Source organism: Chionomys nivalis, chromosome 5, assembly GCF_950005125.1.
Source record: "Chionomys nivalis chromosome 5, mChiNiv1.1, whole genome shotgun sequence".
NCBI classification, from domain to species: Eukaryota; Metazoa; Chordata; class Mammalia; order Rodentia; family Cricetidae; genus Chionomys; species Chionomys nivalis.
Window position 1 is genome coordinate 70,207,269 of NC_080090.1, and position 23,872 is coordinate 70,231,140.

A 23,872-nucleotide genomic window follows, 5' to 3' on the forward strand; every position below is an offset into this window, starting at 1 on the left:
GTCTCTTTAAAGACTTTACCCTTTTTTAAGACATTAACTTTATTCTTCATATATATATTTTTCTCTCTCTTAAGCCTACATACATTCATCCAACAGTGTCTGAATCAGTTCTATTGTGAATCTAATTTTTTTACTATCCAGGAGCACTTTGTTTTGTGCTTTTAAATCGCTAAGCACTTAAGAATCTAAGCTGTGACATTCCTAGGTCAAAAACAGGTACTGCCTGCTTGCCCCGCCCAGTCCAACATGGCGGAGCCGCTCGTGCCTCTGATCCTTGCACATTGCACCAGTAGCATGGTGGAGCTGTTTGTGCCTCTGAGCCGCAGCACAAAATGACTTCCTTTTAGGCACACAGTGAGTCTAGTTGCCATCAAACAAATCGTAGCACTTTACTCCAAATGCTCCATTCAAAAGCTCTGTCTCCTGCAGGAGCCAGACAGAGATCGCAATGGCGGCACAGCCCAGAAAGCCGGCATTTTAAAACAGCCAGTTTTTTCCTGCTGCTGAGTCAGGACAATTTCTTTGCGGCACGCAACCCACAAACAGCAAAAAGCTGTCTTAAATTCTCTCTCTCTCCTTTTCAAGCCCTCTCAGGTTTTACGTGGAGTTCATTAGCACGTTGGGTGCCACTCTGTTGTAATATGAGCGGCGGGGCTGCTTCCCACCGCCACCCGGCTAGCTTTACCCGAAATAATTACACGGAAACTGTATTCTTTTAATCACTGCCTGGCCCATTAGTTCCAGCCTCTTATTGGCTAGCTCTTACATATTGATCTAACCCATTTCTAATATTCTGTGTAGCACCATGATCTGGTGGCTTACCAGGGAGATCTTAACCTGCGTCTGTCTGGAGTGGGAGAATCATGGCGACTCCCCACTCGGCTTCTTTCTCCCAGCATTCTCTTCTGTCTACTCCACCCACCTAAGGGTTGGCCAATCAAATGGGCCAAGGCAGTTTCTTTATTAGTTAACCAATGACCTTCCTCCATCATAAAGAAGCGTACAGATCCAGTATAGAAGGAACATATGTAATAAACCAGTCACAACCTTATTAAGTTACGTTCTGAATTCATACGGATCATACAGTGAAAAGCTGAATGACTTTATCAGAAAGTGATATTGTTTTTGTGATTATTGTTTTTGCTATTTTATCTAAATTTTATTTAGATCTTTGTATTGTTTAACCGGTATGAAATGGGTTAAGACAGAATGTGGTGTAGATGAATATTTTTAAATTTTGGTAAATGTTGAATCTGGGTGGTGGGCATTCATTTTTACACTTTATCCACTTCTGTATGTTTAGAAATGTACAGAATAAAAATAAAAATAAGAGACAATGCTGTGCATTAATATACAACCTTAGTTCAAGCTGAGCGTGGTGGCTCCTGCCAGTAATTAATCCCAGCACTAGAGAGGCTGAGAAAGAGGAACTGATGTGATTCTCAGGCCTTCTTGAATAATGGCCTAGCGAATTCTAGGCTGCAGGGTGAGAATTTGTCTCAAAATAGAAGAAGAAAAAAAAGGAGGGCAAAAAAGTAGGGTTGGGAAGGTTGTTGCTGGTTTCCAAGCATGACTCTCATTTTTTATTTCAGATTGAAGATGCTCAGGTCCAAGACACTGGTCGTTACACCTGCGAAGCAACCAATGTGGCTGGGAAAACTGAGAAAAACTACAATGTTAACATCTGGGGTAAGTATAAGGAGCATTTGTCAAGCAAAGCAGCCAGCCTACGGTTTGCTTTTATTGACTGTGTCAGTTTTTAAAGGGGCATCCGTCCATCGTGCTGCGCAGATGGACACAAGCAGTTTCCCGAGTAGCAGCTCAAGGCACAGATGCAAATGCATAGCAGATGGACGGATGCCCTGAGCCTAAACATGTCGTCATTGCAACTTCAGTGTGGCATGACTCCCTCTTCTGCCTAGCATCCCTGTGGCTCTTACAGCCAGGCTTGTACTGATTGGACTTCCTCCAGAACTAGTGGTGCTTTGTCCAGTGAGAGTACATTTAAAAGGCCATGGTATACTTGCAAATTGTGTTCACGCCTGTAAGGAAACGGAGATTGCCGTGCTAATATAGAAGCTATTACCACTTGAAACGTTTACCATTTGTTATTAAGGTAATACACAATACCTTGGCTGTGGCTATTTATTAATTGTTTTAAAATTTTCCCTCCTCCAAAACTTTATCATTGTTTTAAATAACACTTCGGATCTCTTTGTGACATAAAATCTCAACTTTAATAATTTGTTTAAACTTTTCAATTACTGAAATAATGAAGAGTGAAATTTATATTTGACTCACTTGAAAATAACATTTTCAAATAAAAAGATAAGTAGAGAAGTTACCTCTTAATTAAGTTTTCTCTCAATTTTGATGGGCAAGTTAATCTTAAAAGCATATATGTGTGTGGAAATAGCTCATTAAAACTAATTTTCATTTTAATAATTATTACAGTATAAGGAAAGCTATTCCTCACTCTGTAAGAAGATGAGTTTGTACTTAAATGCTACAATTTGCCATATAGTAAACTTACATTTACTACATATGAATTATGCATCATCAGTTTCCATTTCTAGCTCTTTCTACTCTCCCTCCCTCTCCATTTCACCTTCTATTTCTTCTTCGTTTCTTTCAAATGAGAAAAAATATTTTCATATCTCTCAATTTTTCCAAGACATTTAGCTAAAAATTATAAAGTAAAGATTAAGGGGTTGGCTACAGGTGGGAAATTAGGAGTCATGACCACCTCGGAAGTGAGATGAGAAGAGAGACCAATGTCACACACTTTCCCTCAAATGTGGAAGCCAAAACCAAAGCAAACAGAAAACATGAAAGCAGAAGGGGGATGGACTAGAAGAAGGAGAACTAGAGGAAGGAGAAGGAGGACGGCGTAAAGGAAATAAGGGCAAGAGCAGGAGGAGGAGGGAGGTTGAGGCAGACATGAACAAAAGATGATGCAGGTGCAGTAGAGAACCCAGGGAAACCCATAAACAAAATAAGTGAGGCGGAGACCTGAAGTTTTTGTCTATGGACCAACAATGTGAAGTTGTCCCCATGCAGTCAGAAATGCAAACAAGATTAAAATTATAAATATATGTAGATAGGAGCTGGGGTTCCTTAAGGAGATAAGAGATGTGTCCAGTAGAGTGCAATACAGAATGGCTACCATTGCTATCTATATAGGGATACAAAAGGGGGCTGGATGAGGGAAACTGAGAAGAAGCAGTCAAAGAGGAAAACCTATTAAAAGTGATGGCATAGAGCTGGTCCCACCCTTTGTCAGCTCTGGGATAGCAGCATGCCCCCCATGACCCTAGCACTGTAGAGTTGATCCAGCCCCTCATAGGAGGGAATGGGAGATCTGGCTCCACTCCCACCTGTGAGAAATGGTCCCAGTGGTCCTGACTAATCAGCTCAGCTGTCTATTCAGTCACACATCCAGGGCTTTGAGTTGGCACATCCCAACATCTACCCCATCTTTGACTTGCTTCAGTAAGTGTAGGAACTGGTCCTGCGAAACCATAGCTGCAGGATCTCCATGACTCCAGGCAACAGCAGAATATCCAAGAGGAGTTTTGGCGAGGGTCTAGTATTGATGATGTGCCAGAAGCCTTGAATTTGACCAATAACTCATTGCACAACGAATATTTACAAGTAAAGTTGTTAGGACAAAAGGGTCTACTTTGACACACTGCCGCTCCCAAGGTCACTAGGATGAATGAAAATGATGGAAAAGTGGGAAAGACAGAACAGCGAAATGTTTTTTGTTTCTTTAATATTTTTATTTGTATATTCTAATTTTTATTTTATTTTTCTATTTCTTTTTAAATGATGAAGGGTGATTACAGAAGGACTGGGAAGTGAGTGGAATTGGGGTGTGTGATGTGAAGTTCCCAAAGAATCAAAAGAAAATTAGGTTTGAAAAAATGATGGCTTGGAAACTAAGAACAGTGATGTCCCAGAAAAAAATGAAATAGGCAGTGAATAAGCTGTACATAGATGGATGGATAAGTTAATGGGTAATGTTATATATTGCATAGAAGTCACTGGACATAAGCTTTAAGGTGTCCCTTACTAATATATAAACTAATGCCTCTGAAAGAAGAGATTTAACAACAAAAAGCAGAGTGCAATAAATATAATAATGAATGGTAGTGGAAAATTTAAGATGCCAGAGATAGGATCACTTTAAAAACATGCATTCTTTACTATGTTTGATTACTATTTCCTGTGTAGTGTAGTGGCTAATGAGAAAGATGAAAATTCCAGGTTAGAAAACTCCAAATGTTTCCATCTGTTTTTGGACAAAGGTTCTATGGTGATATTTAAGATAATCAATCAGTCAGAAAAAAAAGATAATCAGTCTGACTAAAGGGCAAGGCCAGTTCAGGCACCCTCTCCTCTATTACTTAGGCTCTTAGCTGGGTCATCCTTGTGTATACTGGGAATTTTTCTAGGGCCAGGTTTCTTGCTAACCCCATAATGGCTCCCTCAATCAAGATATCTCTTTCCTGGCTCTCATATCTGTCCTTCCTCCATCTCGAATATCTTATTCCCTCAAGTTCTCCTCAACCCTTCCTTCTCCCCTTTCTTCTACCCCCTGCCCCCATGCTCCCAATCTTGTCAGGCAATCTTGTCCATTTCCAATTCCCAGGTGGGTCTATATATATTTTTCTTTGGGTTCACCTTATTACTTAGCTTATCTAGGATCATGAAGTATAGGCTCAATGTCTTTTGTTTATGGCTTGTATCCACTTAAGAGTGAATACATACCATATTCATTTGGGGGGGAGGTATGGGTTACCTCACTCAGGATAGTGTTTTCTATTTCCGTCCATTTGCATGCAAAATTCAAGATGTTATTGTTTTTTACCACTGAATAGTACTCTAATGTGTAAATATGCCACCCTTTCTTTATCCATTCTTCAGTTGAAGGGCATCTAGGTTGTTTCCAGCTTCTGACTATTACAAATAATGCTGCTATGGAACCACATCAGAGCACTGGACTGAGCTTCCAAGGTTCAGTTGTAGAGTGGAAGGAGTGAGAATATGAGCAAGGAGGTCAAGATCATGAGGCGTTCACCCACTGAGACAGTTTGCCTGAGCTGATAGAAGCTCACCAACTCCAACTGGACTGGGAGTGAATGAGCATGGGATCAAACTAGTCCCTCTGAATGTGGTTGACAGTTGGGGCAGACTGAAAAGCCACTGACAGTGGCACTGGGATTTGTCTCTACTGCATGTACTGGCTTTCTGGGATCCTGTTCTCTTTGGATGTATGCCTTGCTCAACCTAGATGTAGTAGGGAGTGCCTTGGACATGCCACAGGGCAGGGTGCCTTGTCCTCTCTTAGGATTGGAGGAGGGAGGGGTAGGAAGGTGTAGGGACAGAGTGGGAGGAGGGGAGGGAGTGGGAATTTGGATTGGTATTTTTTTTAAAGTAGTAAAATTAAAAAAAGAAAGAAAAATGTTTGTCTGCCAAAAGTAAAAGAAAAAGAAAGAAAGAAAGAAAGAAAGAAAGAAAGAAAGAAAGAAAGAAAAAAGTAAACTCCAAATGGTTAAATTTAAATGAAATGTCTGTTTTAGGTTAAATAGAAAGATATATTGCTCACTATTGGCTTGTGTGGCGCAGTGGAGAGAAAGTGTGTGGTAGAAAGGCACAGGGGATGGATTGACAAAACTTCTATCAGTGCATTTGATTCTAAGTGCCTCAGAACACATTAAAAATTTTTAAAGAAGAACCTGGGTGCCTAAATACATAATTTCAAAGAAAACAGCTATACTCCAGATGTGTTTAAGAAACTGAATCAAGATGAGCAGAGGCTACATATCTGTGTTCCCCAGTCAGCTGGGCTTGTGAGTGGTGGTGTCTCCCATAGAGAAGGAACAGGGACTGTTGTGTTCAATTCTGGACAGACCAAGCTCGGCAGTGCTTCTTGAGAATCATATGTAACATGTGAAGAAACAATTTGCTCTAAGATCTAGATGGAGTCTTCATTAGATTTGTAACTACTTATACTCCTGGAAACACCCAGAAGTAGCTGAGGCTGGAGTTGAAAGTGGAGATTATGATCTTAGAGTAGTGAAGTCTGTGGTTGTGTCATTTCCTTTTGTGTAACTCAATGACTTGATGGCAGTAGTGATAAATAAGAAGGGCAAAAAGTCAGACAATTGAGATTATTGGCAAATGAGACATTGAAATTATTGATTATGAAATCTAAGGTGCAGAGGGGTCAGTAAACAAGAAAACAACAGAATAGAGACATTTGAGAGGTGAAAACATTCAAGATTCAAGTAGGATGGTGAGTTGAGAGTTTGGACTACTTGAGAAGAATGAAAGAAAGGAGCAATTATCAAACCGTGGCTGTATTTATGAACATGTAGGAGGAATTTTCTAGATGACATAAAGGCCATTGTATCATCTGTGGATAAGGGGAAGAGCAGACAGAAGAACTGAACGTATGGTATTAAAACTAGTTATTCATGTAGATACTGCATTCCTACAGAACAATGGAAGGACTTGGTATGAAGAGCAAAAACAAGTTCAGTAGCCAATCAGTGAGCAGATGAGTGACAGATTCGCAGATGTGATAGGGAGAAATGAATTGGTCTAATGAGCTTCAGAAGAATAGAATTGTTTGCACAGAGGTGGTTGAATAAGGACTGAAACTTCAGTGGGGCATGAAAAGGATTCTATGACCACTCATTCCCCGGAGCTTGGAGGAATGAGTATCTGTCCACGGGATGATAAGACAGTTTCCTAGGGGAAGTGAGGGGGAGTATAGTCATTGTCTTTAGGCTGCAGCCTCTTTGAGAGGAGCTTGATAATCAAGACTCACTTGGACAGCCCCCTGTAAAATTCTACAGAGCAATATAGGACAAGGTGTGCAATCTAGAATAAGTGAATGCCTGCCTCTTGAGTGAAGCCTCTTGCCTTGTCTTTCATTGGACATTGGGTGGCTATTGTACTCTACTTCTAGTGAGCATCTGAGATATCAAAGCTGGCTGGGCATCAGTGTCTGGGTTAACTTTCCATTTGGTAGGTATCAGCATTCTCACACCAATGCCTAGATATCTATAATAAATCACGCCATTTCAACTTCTTCAACTACAGAATTTCTATCTTCAGCTGTAGAATTTCTATGGTAGTGGAAAGGTCTTTTTTTAATGTCTTTTTTTAATTAATTAATTTATTCTTTAAAGATTTCTGCCTCCACCCCACCACCGTCTCCCTTTTCCCTCCCCCTCCCCCCATCAAGTCCCCCTCCCTCGTCATCCCTAAGAGCAATCAGGGTTCCCTGCCCTGTGGGAAGTCCAAGGACCACCCACCTCCATCCAGGTCTAGTAGGGTGAGCATCCAAACTGCCTAGGCTCCCACAAAGCCAGTACGTGCAGTAGGATCAAAAACCCACAAGGCCAGCTGGCCTGCGTCTGAAAAAGCATGGGATAAAACCAGACTCGCTGAACATAGTGGACAATGAGGACTACTGAGAACTCAAGAACAGTGGAAAGGTCTTTTACTAGGAATTGGTTGTGTTCTTTAGATGTGGCATTCAACCTTAAGTACTTTTCTCTTTCATTATTTGGGTAGAAGCTATTTCTACTATGTGTAAAGTGTTAGGAAAACTACATGACACAAAAACTGTAGAATCAATGTTTTTCCTTTCCTTTCAGTACCACCTAGTATTTATGGATCTGATGAACTTGTGCAACTTACTGCCATTGAAGGGAATCTCATCACTCTGCTGTGTGAATCAAGTGGAATTCCACCCCCAAATCTTACTTGGAAGAAGAAAGGTCAGTTTGCATTGCTAAAAGTTTAAATGATAGAGAGATGATCGATGATAGAAAGGTAGATAGGTAGATAGGTGGATAGATAGATAGATAAACAGACACGTAGATGATAGGTAGGTAGATAGATAGAGAGAGATGAATAGGTAGATAGATGGATAAGACAGAATGATTATCTTTTGTTTGGCTAACATACCAATTTTTTAAAAATATAAAAATTCAACAACAGAAACCTTTACAGGGGTTTTCATGCTAAATGCATAAGAATTGCTTTGTATTAACCTTCAGCATTCCAAACTTCGATGTTATCTCACTGAAGATCATTTTCAGACTAATTGCTCACCAGAAAAATCAATTTTCTACATTATGTCTTGCTTTGTATCAAATGTATTATGAAACATTTATAATCACCAAGAGCCTACCATTCAAAGAATTATTTTTCTTACAAATGTCTGAAAAGGGGTTTTCTAAAATAAATACTTTGTGCATTTATGGAAGTTTTGCGACATATATTAGGATTAAAGCCTGTAGTTGAGTAGATTTTCACTAGCAAATATTTATCCACACCCACTAAACATAAAAGAAAACATTAAAAATTGTATGTCATCAAATTCTTTATTTTGCCCACAAGAAAACAATGATTTCACAGGGCTGTCTACCTTTTAGATACTCAAACTAGTAAGTAAATAAATAAGTTCTTGTCTGGCCATGTACATAAAACCTACTGATTTTTGCCTCAAATGCTGCGATTTGGGTTTCGTCGCAGGCTCTCTGGTGTTGGCTGACTCTGCTGGACGAGTTCGCATTTTGTCTGGAGGCAGGCGGCTACAAATCTCAGTCGCCGAGAGAGCTGATGCGGGACTCTACACATGTGTGGCGTCCAATGTGGCCGGAATTGCGAATAAAGACTATAATCTGCAAGTCTATGGTAAGCTATTGACCTCCTCAAACTGCGGGCACCATCTTCTTCCAGAGATTCCTCTATTCCCTTTCTGCTTCTCCTCAGAGCTGTAAGGTTCATTCATAGTACAGCTATACTGTGGTATAAATTGTTCTGACTTAACCAGAGAGCAGTTACTTCCTTCAGGCGATTATTTATTCCAGAAATACAGCTGTTCATCCCATCTTCCCACCAGTAAGAGACACATCAGGTGGTCACAATATGCTGGGTGGGGTAAATGTGTAGAAAGGGAAGAGAGGTGATTATGCTTTATAGATTTTGATGTTGGTGGTGTTTTGTTGTTTGTTTGTTTGTTTTGATAAGTTCGCATGTAGCCCAGGTTAAACTCAAACTTGGTGCATAGTTGAGTGGCCATTAGCTTCTTATCCTCCTTCATCCATCTCCTGATGCTGGCATTGCAGCCATGTCCTCGCATACTTGCCTCATACATGCTAGGCAAGGACCACCCACCAACTAAGCTACAGTCCCAGCCCTAGAGTGTATTTAAAAAGCATAAAATGCTTTATTTTAAAAGAATATTTAGAGTATAACCTGTGCAACATTTTAGAGTGCTTGAAAGTATGCTCTGTAGTACTTAATCAATCTGTACATGCATCTCTACATGAAGGGAAGGGTTGCCTCTATCAGTCACACATGGGAACTCAAACTCAGAGACTTTTCCATGATTGAACAAGGTAACGTGCCTTTTGTACGGTAGATCTGTCGCTAGAACCCTAGTTTACTAACACTGGCCCATGATGGCCTTGTTCTAATTCTTAGAATCAGTTTCTGTTAGGTAAATTCAGCTGCAGGGAAACAGAGTGACTGGCTGCTGGTGGCATGGCTGGCAGTTTACCTCCTCACGTAAGGAGACATCCGAGGCTAGATGGTTTCTGGAGATAGGCACCTCATCATTCCAGCGATATGGAGGCACTGTGGTTTTCTAGCCCTACTATGGTGTTAGGACGATTGCTACATCTGTGAGAGCAAATCCACACTGACGCAAGACAGGAAAAAAGGGTGTTACTATTTTGCTTTATATTAAGATAGCCCAGCCCCCATAGAGTCTCTCTTTATACATTAAAGGTTTGAATTCTGTAGAAATAAACATGCATGTCCATCTCATGAGTATACAGATTTGCCCTTGTCTTTAGTAATTGGTAAAATTACAAGCGTACTAAAAAATTATTTTAAAATAAGTTTATCATTTGTTATCAGTAAGCATTTGATTTGTAGATCTGTTTTATCTGTATATCCAGTGTCATATATCTTATCAGGTGAAGAGGAATCTCTAATGAAATAAGAAGCTCTAAGCTACCACATCCATTATAGTACTTGAACACTTTTTGTAAATCAGAATTATAATTGATAAGTTCAATTACTGTATTATTTCTCAAAAATGAGTGAATACAGGATTCTTTTCCTCCTTGGTCAATAACTTTCTTTTAGATATTAACCCACTTAGAAAGAGATGAGATCTACCTCTCAATATGCTGACAATATGTTATGTTATGTAGTCTGCTGTTTTGAGTCTTTTTTGTAACTAATATATTGACATAACAGTGTATCGTGGGACTGAGGCTGTAACTCCTTTGATAGTGTTTACCTAATGTGCACAAGGCCCTGCCTTCCATCTCCCAATCACATCGCCTGAGTGTGGTGGTGCATTCCTTGTTATCCTTGCTCTTTAGAATCAGAAGCAAGAGGATCAGAAGTTCAAGGTGAAAACTGCTCTCAGAAGTGAAGCAAATGTTTCCTGTATTGTTTCTCATTATGTCTTTTCCCCCCAAAGTTCGACCATCTATAGCCAACAGTGGCAGCCACCGCCCTGAAGTGATTGTCATCCGTGGGAAGAGCATTTCCTTGGAATGTGAGGTGCAGGGTATTCCTCAGCCGACAGTGACCTGGATGAAAGATGGGCGCCCCTTGACCACAGGAAAGGGAGTGGAAATACTGGATGAAGGTCGCATCCTTCAGCTGAAGAATGTTCATGTATCTGACACAGGCCGTTACGTGTGTGTTGCTGTGAATGTGGCAGGAATGACTGACAAAAGATACGACTTAAGTGTTCATGGTAAGGAGAGAGGGAATCAATCACCTGATCTGTTCACAGGATTGTTGTGCAATTTTTTACTCTTTTGGCTTTTTGGGGGGTCTGCCACCCAGCTCCCAAGTAAATCACACATAAAGGCTTAGTTTTAGTGGTGAATGCCTGGCCTTAGTTTGACTTGTTTCTTGCCAGCTCTTCTTAAATTATCCTGACTATGTTTTGTCTCTGGGCTTTTTCCTTTTCTTATTTCCATATATCTTACTTTCAGTCTTACTATGTTACTGGCTGGGTGACTGGGTAGCTGGGTGACTAGGTGACTGGGTAGCTGGGTGACTGGGTAGTTCAGTGACTGGGTAGCTGGGTGACTAGGTGACTGGGTAGCTGGGTGACTTGGTAGCTGGGTGACTGGGTGACTGGGTAGCTGGGTGACTGGGTAGCTGGGTGACGGAGTAGCTGGGTGACTGGATAGCTGGGTGACTAGGTGACTGGGTGGCTGGGTGGCTGAGTAACTTAGTGACTGAGTGACTGGGTGGCTGGGTGAGTAGGTGGCTGGGTGGCTGGGTAGCTGGGTGACTGGGTAGCTGGGTGACTGGGTAGCTGGGTGACTAGGTGGCTGGCCCCTAGCATCCTCCTATCCTTGTTCTCTTGCTGCTCCTCCTCTTCCTCATTTCTCCTCCTATTTATTCTCTCTGCCTGTCGGCCCTACCTACCCTTGGTTCAGCCTTGCTATTAGCCTTTCAGCTCTTTATTAGACCATCAGGTGTTTTAGACAGGCAAAGAATCATCTGCTTCACAGAGTGAAGGCAGCAGAAACAAAAGTAACACATCTTTATATCATTAAACACATGTTCCACAGCATAAACAATAGTAACACACCTTAAAATAATATCCCCCAGCACAGGATGATACAATCGAGTATCCTGGGTGCATAGACCTCAGATCTGAAAGTATTCTATTTATAGCCCATCTTTTTTTTTTATTCTTTGAGAATCGCATGCATATATACATGGAAGTATGATCATTTACACATCTCATCATCCATTTGCCCTCCAACTCTACCTGAATCTCCCCCAACATCTCTCCCTCCTAACTTCCTTTTTTTTCTTTTTAATATATTACTAAGTCCAAACGGTGCTGCCCATTGAGTATGTGTAGGACCATGAAGCAGTGGGAAGCTTCCACTGCCACACCCTCCAAAAAGAATGATTCTCCCTTCCCCAGGAGCTATTGACTAGCAATAGCTCCCAGTAAGGAGGATGGCTTGGGGTTATCTCCCTCGTCTGGATGAATTTTGACTGGTTTGGTGATGTATAGTTCTTGTGCAGGTAACTACAGAGAGTGTGAGATTGTGAGTGCAAGAAGACAAGTGTTTCACAGAGCCTACCCTATATTCTACATATGTAAATATGTTCTACATATTTACTGCATCCCTAGTCTTATCATACACTTGTCATATAACTTTCTACACCCAACTTCATGTTACTTGCTGAGACAAACTCATAGAGTGTTCTTCTGAGGATGCACATAATAAAGCAGAAAAAATTAGGATACGCCCTTACCATGCATTCGACTGGACTAGAATTCACTGTGTAGACGAGGCTGATGTGAGTCAACCTCCTTTGCCTCTAGTGCTGGGGTTAAAGGCATGCACTACCACATCTGGCTAACTCCTTTTAGAAACAATTTTCAAATTAAAGTCTTAAATAAGACTATTTTAAACTTTGCTGCCTAGTATCCCTTGGATATGAGTTGTATTAAAGTCAAATTTAACATTCTAACGAATAAAGTACATATTTGTGGCAAAAAGAAACCAGACATGAACTTATTCAAAGTCAACTGTTTACATACGGGCAATCTGATGCATGAATTTTAAATCTCTAGAAGCAATGGGAATTTTAATGGATTCAAATTTTACAGCTTGAATGCCATTAATGAATGAAGAAATCTAGTTCTGCTGATGTGTGTCTATAATGCCAGAACGTTTGAGGCTGAGTTTGGAAGGTTACGAGTTCAAAGCCAGCCTGACTCAACAGGGAGTTCCAAATTAACATGAGTTACAAAATGAAACTCTGTTTCATAACAAACAAAAAGAAGATGATTGAAGCTTAGTGTTAATCTCTCATGTTTGTAGCCTGTGTGTGTGCTAAAGATGAAGGGAACAGGATTTAAAAAGGAAAAAATTAATATTGAATATCTCTGTTAAATTCATCTAATTTTAAGAGCATAACAATTTTTACAGAATAGTGTTTATAAGAAGGTTGTGAATTTATGCTATAAATCTGTAAGAAAATAGGACTAACTCATCAACTAACTCCCTAATCCTGGAATATATATCAAGCCTAAATTGATCAAAATTGGAAAGCAGTGACATATACTTTTGTTTTCAGAGGTGGCATTATAATGATTGATTGTTTTGATTACTATTAATGAGAAAATGGAGGGCTCTTGCTAGAAACAAGCAAACTTCCTTTCTATTTCCAGTCACCTTGGTTTTATCTTACAGCCCCCCCAAGCATCATTGGGAACCAAGGAGTCCCCGAGAACATCAGTGTGGTAGAAAAGAGCTCCGTATCCCTGACTTGTGAAGCCTCGGGCATCCCCCTGCCTTCCATCACCTGGCTGAAAGATGGCTGGCCCGTCAGCCTTGGCAGTTCTGTGAAAATCCTCTCAGGTATTCACAATTTGGATACCCTGATTATCTGGTTACCTTCATGTGAATGTTGCTTCTCTTCAGTTTTTTTTTTTTCATTTTCAGCATTTATGTTGCTTCATTTTTCTTTCTGATCTAGGTTTTTATTATGTTACCCACTCATCATATCATACAAACATATTTAAAACACAGAAGGGTCAATAAGTATCTGGAAAATCTTTCAATTGAAAGATAAATTAATCTCCTAGCTCCTGTGTTAAAAAAGAGTTGGCATTGTCTTATCAGCACCATATAACATCCCCTGTACTAAGTATGCCAACTGATGCGTGACTTGTCTGAATGGTACTTATATTTCTGGGAAGGGAGTTCCCCGGATGCTCTGACTTTATCACTAGTTCAGCTTCTGATAATTTTGTAGGAAGACCTGAGTATCTTACCATTCCTAGGTGAATATGAGCCTGGAGCATGGCACAAGAAATCTACATTCGCCCTATTTTGATAATGGCTGTCACATAGACCAAAAAGATAATCTTTCTTCCGCTCTTGAGAAAGTTTCGTCTCAGCTTGTTAACCTTGGCAGATTCTGTGCTCTGTGTTTTTTATTAAACTGAAGTGAGTTTATATCACGTTAAGCTATTAATACAGTGCTTGCTAAAACACCCAGTATTAAATCCATATCTTGGGAAACTCCCAGAATCCTTTCTGTGTGCTATGCTGCTTTTCATTTCATAGGACTCTGTCTCCATGTCCTTACGAAGTGGAGAGCAGTGGCAGAGATATTTTTACAGTCTGGCTACCAAAAGCCTGAGCACATTATCTTCTCGACTCAAAATTATCTTCATTTCTTTTTTTTAAAAGTAGTTTCAGCTCTGGAAAGTTTGAGTTTATTAGATGCGATAACATCAAAGATTGCAGAAATGAAAACAGCATGGCAAAGCGCTGTCGGCTGGCCCCTTATACATTTGCAGGCGTGGTGTTTTGGTTCTGTTTAGCTTTGTTTTGATTGACCAGCAGCGGGAGATCCCTGAGCACAGCACATTAAAAGTATTTCACCTTACGACTGCCAAACGACTCATTCAGCTCTACAGTCTGGATGTGTTTTGTATGGCGCATAAATGAGAAGCAGATGAATGGCATACGACTTGCTCGCTGCTACTCTGTCTGCCACACACTTCTGTTTCGTGAAGACGACTCCTCCTGAGGCTTGTCTGCAAGCAGACTTTGGTGACGGCCCTATCCTTGTCACAGAACAGATAACTGACGTGAAAACATGAAACAAGAGATATCTTGATGTACATCGCTGTCGTACTCATTTCAGGTTTTTGCGAGATTGTGTGAAGGATCAGGAAGCAAAGAGAAAAGAAAGATGTGACCCAGTTGACTGAGCTTTGGAGACCCAGAAAGGACTCATTAAAGTTGTATCACATGAATATCCCTCAACTGGAACCATTTTATGGTCTCAGTAATCTGAGCTAGCCATGAGTGGGTGGCCCTTTTCCAAACTGACACAAGTGTTTAAAAGGAAGACCCTGTTTGTGTTGTTTACCTCTGTTTGGCTGGGAAAAATAAAATTCAGTTCAAGCAATCAGCTTTGGTTTTCTCAAATAAGATACTGTTAAATTCACCTTCTGGTGAATTGAGGGCAGACAAGTTGCTGGTTGGACAATCAGTACTGGCTTGTCTCTATGTAAACTAAAAGCAGACAGTAGTTCTTAGTCAGAGTCAGGTGACTAAGTGGGAATTTTATGTGTATACATTAAAATTTTTAGTACAAATCCAAGGTGCTAAGCAAAAAAAATGCCTACCTAAAAATTATTTATAAATCTGAGTAGTACCTACTATTTCCAGTGTGTCGATTTCTTTCCAAAAGGCTTTGCTGTGTCTTACATGCTGACCCTCTACCTTTGTCCTTAAAGGGAATTTCTCGCCAAAGTTCATCTTTCAGGATATCTCAGTTTATGTGCATTTCCTCTTCAAGGAAAACACAAATTCAAAAATATGGAAATAAGCCAAGGTAGCATTTGCACCCATGCCTGAGACCGACCCTATAACCCTGTTGTTAATGATGCCAGGATTTCTAAGAAGCTGACCTGATAGTTGCCAGTCAGTCCATCTTCATGGTTTCATCTCCCTTTTATATCAATGTTATCCAAATCTGAGTCACCAATCTAGTCCTCTTGCTGGCATTCCTGTTCAACCTCATTGCATGGTCTTTTCCTGAGCTTCAGGTCAGCCCCAACTTGTGAAAGCACCAATCAGATCGTGACCTTGTTTTATGCACATCACTCCCCCCCACCCTCAGCAAACCCTGAATTCCTTCACCCACCATCCAAGGGCGAATCTGGCCAAACTCTATCCAGCTCCCCTCTCGTCATTCCCCACACCTATTCTGCTGTGCATACTCCTGCCTTCTACTGGATAACTTCACGCTTAGCCGCAGCAGTATTTTACCTTCTCTGCAAGACTCCATTCCTCACTTGATGTCACCCAGAACTGCATTTATCTTTTCAGTCATCTGGCGCTTTGCTTTTCCAGGAGGCAGGATGCTGCGGTTGATGCAGACCAGACCAGAAGATGCTGGCCAGTATACTTGTATTGTAAGGAATGCAGCTGGTGAAGAAAGGAAAACGTTTGGACTTTCAGTATTAGGTACTTGTGGACTTTGCAGTATCTAAGGGGAAAATCCAATTGGCCTCAATGCATTCTGGACACAGAGTTCAAATTTATTCACAGCTGGAATTTATACCTATGTGATCTTTGGCCCCTGAACTATGATTCTTGGCAAGGTTTCAACATTACCATTGTTTGGAGGAAATGAGTCTGACTCCACTGCAAAACTTCCCTGTTGTGCCAATTCACAACTGCTCAGAACCGTCCTAAGACATGGTGTACCTTGCTTCAAGTGAGAGAGTTTACTCATGGACTCTTCTGTCTTAGCTTCATTGATGTCTCTGTGATAAAGTCACCCAAAGTAACTTAGGGGAGAGATGATGTATTTCCAACACAGTGTGAGGTCACAGCTCATCACCACGGTGAAGCCAAGGGAGCAGACAGTTGAAATCATTCACATGCACAGTCAAGAACAGAAAGAAACGAAATGCTATTTGCATAGACTCAGCTGGTTTTCTCCCCCACAGAGTCCAGGAGTCAGACGGAGAGACTAGTGCCATCCAGAGTGGGTGGCTCCTCAGGCTCAATACCCATAATTAAGACAATCCTCCACAGACTTGTCCACAGCCCAGCCTAATCCACACAGTCCTTCTTTGCAGCTCATTTCCCACAGGATTAGAGGGAGTGTCAAATTAACGATTAAATATGACTATCAGGCATTTTATTCATATTTGTTATTTAAATTACAATTTCCTCTGTTAAAATTGGATTTGTAACAATTTTAAAGTATAATGGTAGAACTGGTAAAAAAAAAAAAAACAACACTTCGAATTCAAATCACTAAATAACGAAAAGGATTTGTTTAAAGTTTAGGCACTTACATAACAGCCTGGCTTTTAGAGCTGTGACTTACTTTTGCTATACTTTTGTTTATTTATTTTAGTTCCTCCTCATATTGTGGGTGAAAATACATTGGAAGACGTGAAGATTAAAGAGAAACAGAGTGTTACACTGACTTGTGAAGCAACAGGTAAGGAGTCAGTTCTTTTAATTCTGGAACTTGCTGCGCCTGTAGAATCTCTCTCTCTCTCTCTCTCTCTCTGTGTGTGTGTGTGTGTGTGTTGCGTGGCGGGGGGATGTCCTTCAATCCCCTGGGGAAAGTGCAGCCACTATAATAGGCATTCAGAATTGAATGGTGGAATAGTGTACCTGGGTAAAGGGCAATAGGAAACCTTACAGATTCAATAAAGATAAAAATAAATAAATAAAAACACCTAAAAAGAGGAAAGAAGGACAAGAGGAAGAGAAGAAAAGAGGGAGAGAAGCAGAATATTCTTTTTTCCTAATCAATAAGGTATTTTTCTAATTAGGTTCATACTTAAGTACATTCTTTCTTTTTTTCTTGCCAACCCCTTCTATTTTCTCTCTTCTTCCTTGTGCTTCTGCTTAGTTTACTTTTCTTGTTTTCGTACATTTTACTTTAAATAAATAAGTAGAAATTTGATTTGACGTTGAGGAGTGAGCAAGAACAAAGCTATCACCTTTGCCGGTGTGTTTGCGCATTGCAAATAGAATCGATGCTAGGGAAAATCAAGACTCAAAAGCTAATATTACAATCTTTAACCAACAAATGATTTGTTGCATGGAATCAAAATAAAAAGATTTGTGAAAAAGACCTAGGAGGCATATGTGGGAGTTTGGGCAGGAGGAAGGGGAAGAGGAAAAGAGAATAATTATATTATAATCTCAAAAGGAAGATAAATTTAAAAATAAATTAATTGAATTTTTAGAAGATATCTAAAAGAACATTTCAAACTCCTTCCCTTTTTGTTGCAAATAAATGGTATTGCAGTTTTAGATGATCAAAGTGATAGCCCAGAACATTGTGTGGAAAAATAGAGTTTTAAGAAAGGTTTGAAAAGCTTCTTATTTTACTACTCGCATGCCTTGTGTGAGTCATAAACCGAGATGAGGAGATGCTCTAACAGAAGTAGGAAGAATGACGAATGCACCACCAGCCTTTCCTTTATCACAAACTGTTGGGTAGAGAACAGTGTGGTTAGAGAACAGCTTTATCTCAGGGCAAGAAAGAGGCATCTGGTCTTCCCTCCTCCTGCCCTGCACTGCTCCCTGTCCCTCCCTGTCTTTGCCTAAACTTCACAGCATTCTTTGTTTAAGCTTCTGGCTTTAGGAGTCTATTCTAGTCAGCTTTGTTAACACGATGTACTTTTGTAGTTTTTAAATTGCAGGAAGTCATCTGAATCATTTTAAATATTTAACACGTGTCTCCATTATAACTTTCTAAAGTGTTCTCCACTGGCTACAAATATTGAATAAGTGATTATTTTAGCTATATCTCCAAACTCTTGGTAATAATCAAAATATAAAACAAAATGTTAGTAGAATTAAATGCTTTAGTTTTACTGTTTTGTATCTAAAGAATTAAAAGGTTTTAATATGAATTAAAAGGAATTTGTAGTATTTTAAAATTACATGTGCTCCATTCTTTCAAAGAGTAATTTCCTGTGTGCTTCGTTTTTTTCAAAGAGTAATTTACAGTGAAAATAATTATATGAGCTAACTCACTTATAATTAAACACAGAGGCCAGTTTAAACATGGAGACCTGTGCTTAGAATTATTTACAGATAAAAAGCAAACCTACATTTGAAATGATTTCTATTTTTATATCTTTTTCACCCTAATGCAATCACTGCTACATTAAAGTTTCATTTTCGACACTATGTCACAAAGAACAGCCATTTCCTTGTTTGAAGAGTGGGATATAGAAAAGAAAGCAAATGTGTGAAGATGCCTTCTTTGCATGTCGGTCGTTGAAAGATATGTGATATTGAGCTGCACTCGGAAAAAAATGGCTTTTCCTTAACAGGGAACCCTGTGCCACAGATGACATGGCACAAAGATGGACAGCTTCTCCTAGAGGATGAAGACCACCACTTCATGTCTGACGGCCGTTTCCTTCACATCACCAGTGCTCAAGTATCACACACAGGACGATACACGTGTTTGGCCTCTAACCCAGCGGGCGACAAAAGCAAAAGTTTCAGTCTCAATGTGTTTGGTAGGTGTGAACATCATTGTGTGTGTGTGTGTGTGTGTGTGTAAGTGTGTGTGTTCCTATCATAGAATTTCATTCTGTAAAGGATACCAGCACTCATGTATGTAGACTGTTTTTATTTCATTCTTTCACTGATGCAGAATAAACTATGTTCCGGGCAGTGTTTTGTGCAAGAAATAAGAAGGATCAAGATAGACATTTAAATATGCAGTGGTGGGGGGGAAGTTGTGCTGATCAAGGCGTCACAGGGAAGCAGTGAGTCTCAGCCTGAGACTGTGCCTTTCTTGGAGATTGTGCTTATTCCAGTCTCTGTACCCTGGGTGTGATTAAACACCTGTATGCATTCATGCGTAAACATTGGTTCTACAGCATCCAAGTTATGTTTATGCCTCAAGCATGTCATTGAAACAGATTCTAAGTTCCTACTGTTTCTCAAGTTTAACATATACCACCTAAATGTATTTCATTTGAAGACTGATATTTAAAAACTCACACTAAACTCAACTGACCTATATGTGAATATACAAATATTCAGGTTTTTAAATTATTTTTGTAGTGACTCCTACATAAATTCTCTCATATGAACAAATACTTTCATACTCCCACTTAGAACAGGAACCTCTAAGAGAGGTCACAGTCTAAATGGACCATATGTATATATACAAGAAAGATCTACCAAAATACCAGTTGATGTGAAGGTCATCAGGTAAACAGCAGTAGGTAGTAGCCTATATAAAGAGTACATCGTGTACCAGACTAAAGCTTTCTATAGGCGGAACTGACATAGTTTTATACAGAAAGACACATATGAATGAAAGTTGGGCCTGGGAAAGTTGTGTTATGCTTACCACAGTATGTTATTATCTCTTCTGTATATGTCACCTTTCTCCTTTATCCTGTGACATTTTTCACTGATTCATTATAGAATAAACTGATTAGTTATTTTGTAACTCTTAAAGCCTGGCATCACATAGATAAGCACAATGGCAGTTCAGAAACACATATCTAGGAAAATTTCTAAGAATGTTTCTTTAACAGAACTTTAAATCTTCTCAGTATCTCCAACAATTGCTGGTGTAGACAGTGATGGCAGCCCTGAAGATGTCATTGTCATCCTTAACAGCCCCACTTCGCTGGTCTGTGAGGCATATTCCTATCCACCAGCTACCATCACCTGGTTCAAGGATGGCTCGCCTTTAGAGTCCAACCGGAATATCCGCATTCTTCCAGGTAATTGGTCGACCTCAGATAACCAAGCTGCATTTGTACCATGTGCCATTATAGAAAAGAAGAGCTATGTGTTATTTTTCATAAAAGTGCCTGTGTTTTAGTTCTGGAACAGTATATTGCCATCTTACTATCTATGCTTTTGGTATATATCTTAAATTTTTAAGTACCCCAAAATTACTTTTTGAAAGACTCAAAAAACAAACTCAAGCAAAGAAACTCTACAGTGCCACTAATTGCTAACATATATTGTAATGTGGAATGTCACAAGAGATATATATTTATTTTGAAAGAATTTAGCCTTGAAAGAGTTTATTCCTCTTTAATACTTGGCAATATGCATGAAATAGAAAGAACTAAAAACTATAATTATTATCTGTAAGACATTCAACCTTCTGTGGAAGAGTGGTAATGGAGAAAATTTTACTACCACCATGAAGTTGAAAACAACCATTCATTTTTAATGGAGCAGGGCTATAAAAAAGTGTGGTAGTGAGTGACAAGTTTTATAAAAATTCAGGAGACAACGTGACCATTGTGAACTTAAATGGTAAGAGAAATCTCCACTGCCTAACCAGAATGTGGTCCTTGTTTTTTTAAGTTCTCTAATTTGGTTGATTGGTGATAAGTTGGGAGAAGTTTTGGCTCCATCGAGATGACTAGTGAACAAAAAGCAGCCAGTGGGAATGGCAATGCCTGGTGCAGTCACCACTTCTGGGGAGTTGGAGGCAAAGCTGAGCATTGTGTGGACCCCTGCATTAGTTTAACTTCATACCTTGAACATTTGAGAACTATTGACGGTGTTTATAAAGACTCACTTCATATCCATTTATGCAAATGTGTCATGGAGGGAATGCATATACATGTGTGTGGGTGCCTGAAGAATCTAGCAGAGGGTATTGGATCCCCTAGAGCTGAAGTTGTCAGCAGTTGTGAGCCACCCAACATGGGTTCTGAAAATTGAACTCAGGTGCTTTGGAAGAGCAGCAGATACTTTAAACGATTAAATCATATCTCCAGCCCCTATCAAGTCTTTAGGGAGAAAGGTGCCATATTCAAAACTGTGTTTTAGCAAAGGTGATCTCTGTAAGTCAGGTCAATCAGAGGAAGATAATAACAGAAGTGGGATCTTCTTATGAAACTATGAAATAGGAAATATGGAGCCTTCCTTTTCCATGCTGACGACTGCCAATTGCTCTAGGGCTAGGAGTGAGAGCCCAACTTCCCCTCTTTGCTGAAACTTGTCCTGATTTGGGCTTGCGCAGGTCTTGTCCCCGGTGAGTCAACTGCAGTCCAGTTGGAAGACCACACACCTAAAACTAGTTTAGTTTGCACGAATTGGTCCTGAATGTTTTTGAGATTTGCTTTTGTTTTTTCCCAAGGAAACAAAGTTGGGTGGATGAGTAAGGTATGTGGAACAGAGAAGACTTATGGAGGAGATGAATATAATCAGGACACATTGTACAAAGCTGGAAACTCTCAAAGAACTCATTGAGAAGTGTGAGATAAGCTAAAGTCCTTACCTGGAGTGCTGTATAGGGGCATGGGAGCGTCAGAGAAAGTTTGAGAGTCATTGCCACATAGAGGAAAAGGGGAGACTTAGAGACCATCTCAGCTACTATGTAGGCCCCATGTGTATTGTGTCTTATTTTATATCAAATACCCACCACTAAGTCTATTCATAAGAAGCCATGTTTAGCCAGGTGGTTGTGGTACACATCTTTAATCCCAGCACTCAGAAGTCAGAGGCAGGTGGCTCTCTGAGTTTGAAGCCAGCCTGGGCTACACAGAGAAATCTTGTCTCAAAAACCCTAAAAATGAAGAAGAAGAGGAAGGGGAGAAAAGAAAAGAGAAAAAGTAAGAAGCAATGTTTACAGTAAAAATAAAGTCCCAGCTGTTTGTTCGTTTCCTGGCTGACTTCTTTCATGTTCCTCCATGTTTTAGGAGGCCGCACTCTGCAGATACTGAATGCACAAGAAGACAATGCAGGGAGATACTCGTGTGTGGCCACAAACGAGGCTGGGGAGATGATAAAGCACTATGAGGTGAAAGTCTACAGTAAGTTCCAAAAGAACACTTCATCTCACCCCTTCCTGAAGATTCCTAGCTTTCTCAACCTCTTTTTTCATTACTTTTCCTAATGGTTTACTGATCATTAAGGACTTTACTTGTCTAGCTTGCCTCATCGAGAATGAAAGTTGTATTAAGGATCATGCCCATGGCCTGAGTTGCTTAGATGGATCAGTGACCAACATGTTTGTTACACAAACATAAGGAGCAGTGTTAAGCTCAGAAGTCGTAAATGTCAAATAGTTATGGCATCCTGCCTGCAGGCCCAGTGCCTAAGAGGCAGACAGGAAATGCCCAAAACACACTCACTAGCCACTCTAGTCAAAACAGTAGGCTCTGGGTTCAGCAAGAGACCCTGCCTTAAAATATAAGATAGGGCACAATTGAAGAAGACACCTGGAATCAACCTTGGGGCTACAAAAGCATACATGTGCGCATGTTCCTACACACATACACACACACACACACACACCATCACACATACATATGCAAACAACATTTGCGAAGAATCCGTTGGATCTACTTATTACCTACCTGTTGGAGCGTTGCTTACATGCAGGTGCCTATTCCAGAGCTCAAGAGATGATCAACAGTGGTTTGGGGTTACCACAACATAAATCAGCCAATAAGTTAAAAAGGCAAAACTCATACTGTCATTATTAACAGGGGCCACATTGTTAAGGTCTTCATTCTTACTTTTTTGCTTTTATGTTACAAGCAAAATATGTTCTTCTGCTTGTCAATTTTCCTTTGACTTTGTGCCATAATAAACAATACAGTGTATTTTATGGGTCATGGTTGGACTATGTGAGCCTGGATCAGATGAAAATGTAAAGCACGTTGGCTCCTCTAACAGTTTTATAATGAAGAAAAGATAACAATGTTTTTCTCCATATGATGTATCTAAACACATCTATTTCCTGGGGTGCTGAGGTCTTTCATAAAAGGTCTATGAAGAGAGGACCTTGTTGATTGTGCCTCACTGTGATTTCTATGGTAGACTTTTATATTTAAAACAACCAATGTTTAACTCTTTAATATTTATTTTGTGCAGTTCCACCTATCATCAAGAAAGGAGACCTTTTAGGGCCCGGCCTTTCCCCTAAAGAGGTGAAGATCAGGGTGAACAACAGCCTGACTCTGGAGTGTGAAGCTTATGCCATTCCTTCTGCCTCCCTCCGCTGGTACAAGGATGGACAGGTCAGTCACAACTATTTTTTGTTTGCTGATTATTTCTTAAAAGATTAAAATACCATTTTAACAAAACAGGTAGGGGTGATGCAGAGACTGACCCCACCTACTGTGATATTAAAAGTAGTCAATCTCGTGCTCCTTCAGTCTGAAACTGCTTGAAAAAATAAGTGAAATGGAAAATACCCATGTTCAGTAACTTTGGAGTTGTTCCATTCCTTGGAGGTAAGAAAGATTGGTTTTGTGTACATTAGCACTTGACTGTGA

General features: G+C 40.0%; 1 protein-coding gene across 1 annotated transcript in view; it reads left to right on the plus strand.

Annotated features, from left to right (window-relative positions):
• Positions 1–23,872, plus strand: part of Hmcn1 (hemicentin 1) — a 456,088-nt gene that overhangs the window by 320,383 nt on the left and 111,833 nt on the right. Inside the window, exons 42-52 of the mRNA XM_057769675.1 lie at positions 1,593–1,689; positions 7,674–7,796; positions 8,557–8,718; positions 10,523–10,804; positions 13,284–13,451; positions 15,966–16,079; positions 16,984–17,070; positions 18,929–19,120; positions 20,174–20,347; positions 22,289–22,402; positions 23,469–23,614. Coding sequence (XP_057625658.1) covers positions 1,593–1,689; positions 7,674–7,796; positions 8,557–8,718; positions 10,523–10,804; positions 13,284–13,451; positions 15,966–16,079; positions 16,984–17,070; positions 18,929–19,120; positions 20,174–20,347; positions 22,289–22,402; positions 23,469–23,614 — 1,659 coding nt within the window. The remainder of the gene's footprint in view (positions 1–1,592; positions 1,690–7,673; positions 7,797–8,556; positions 8,719–10,522; positions 10,805–13,283; positions 13,452–15,965; positions 16,080–16,983; positions 17,071–18,928; positions 19,121–20,173; positions 20,348–22,288; positions 22,403–23,468; positions 23,615–23,872) is intronic.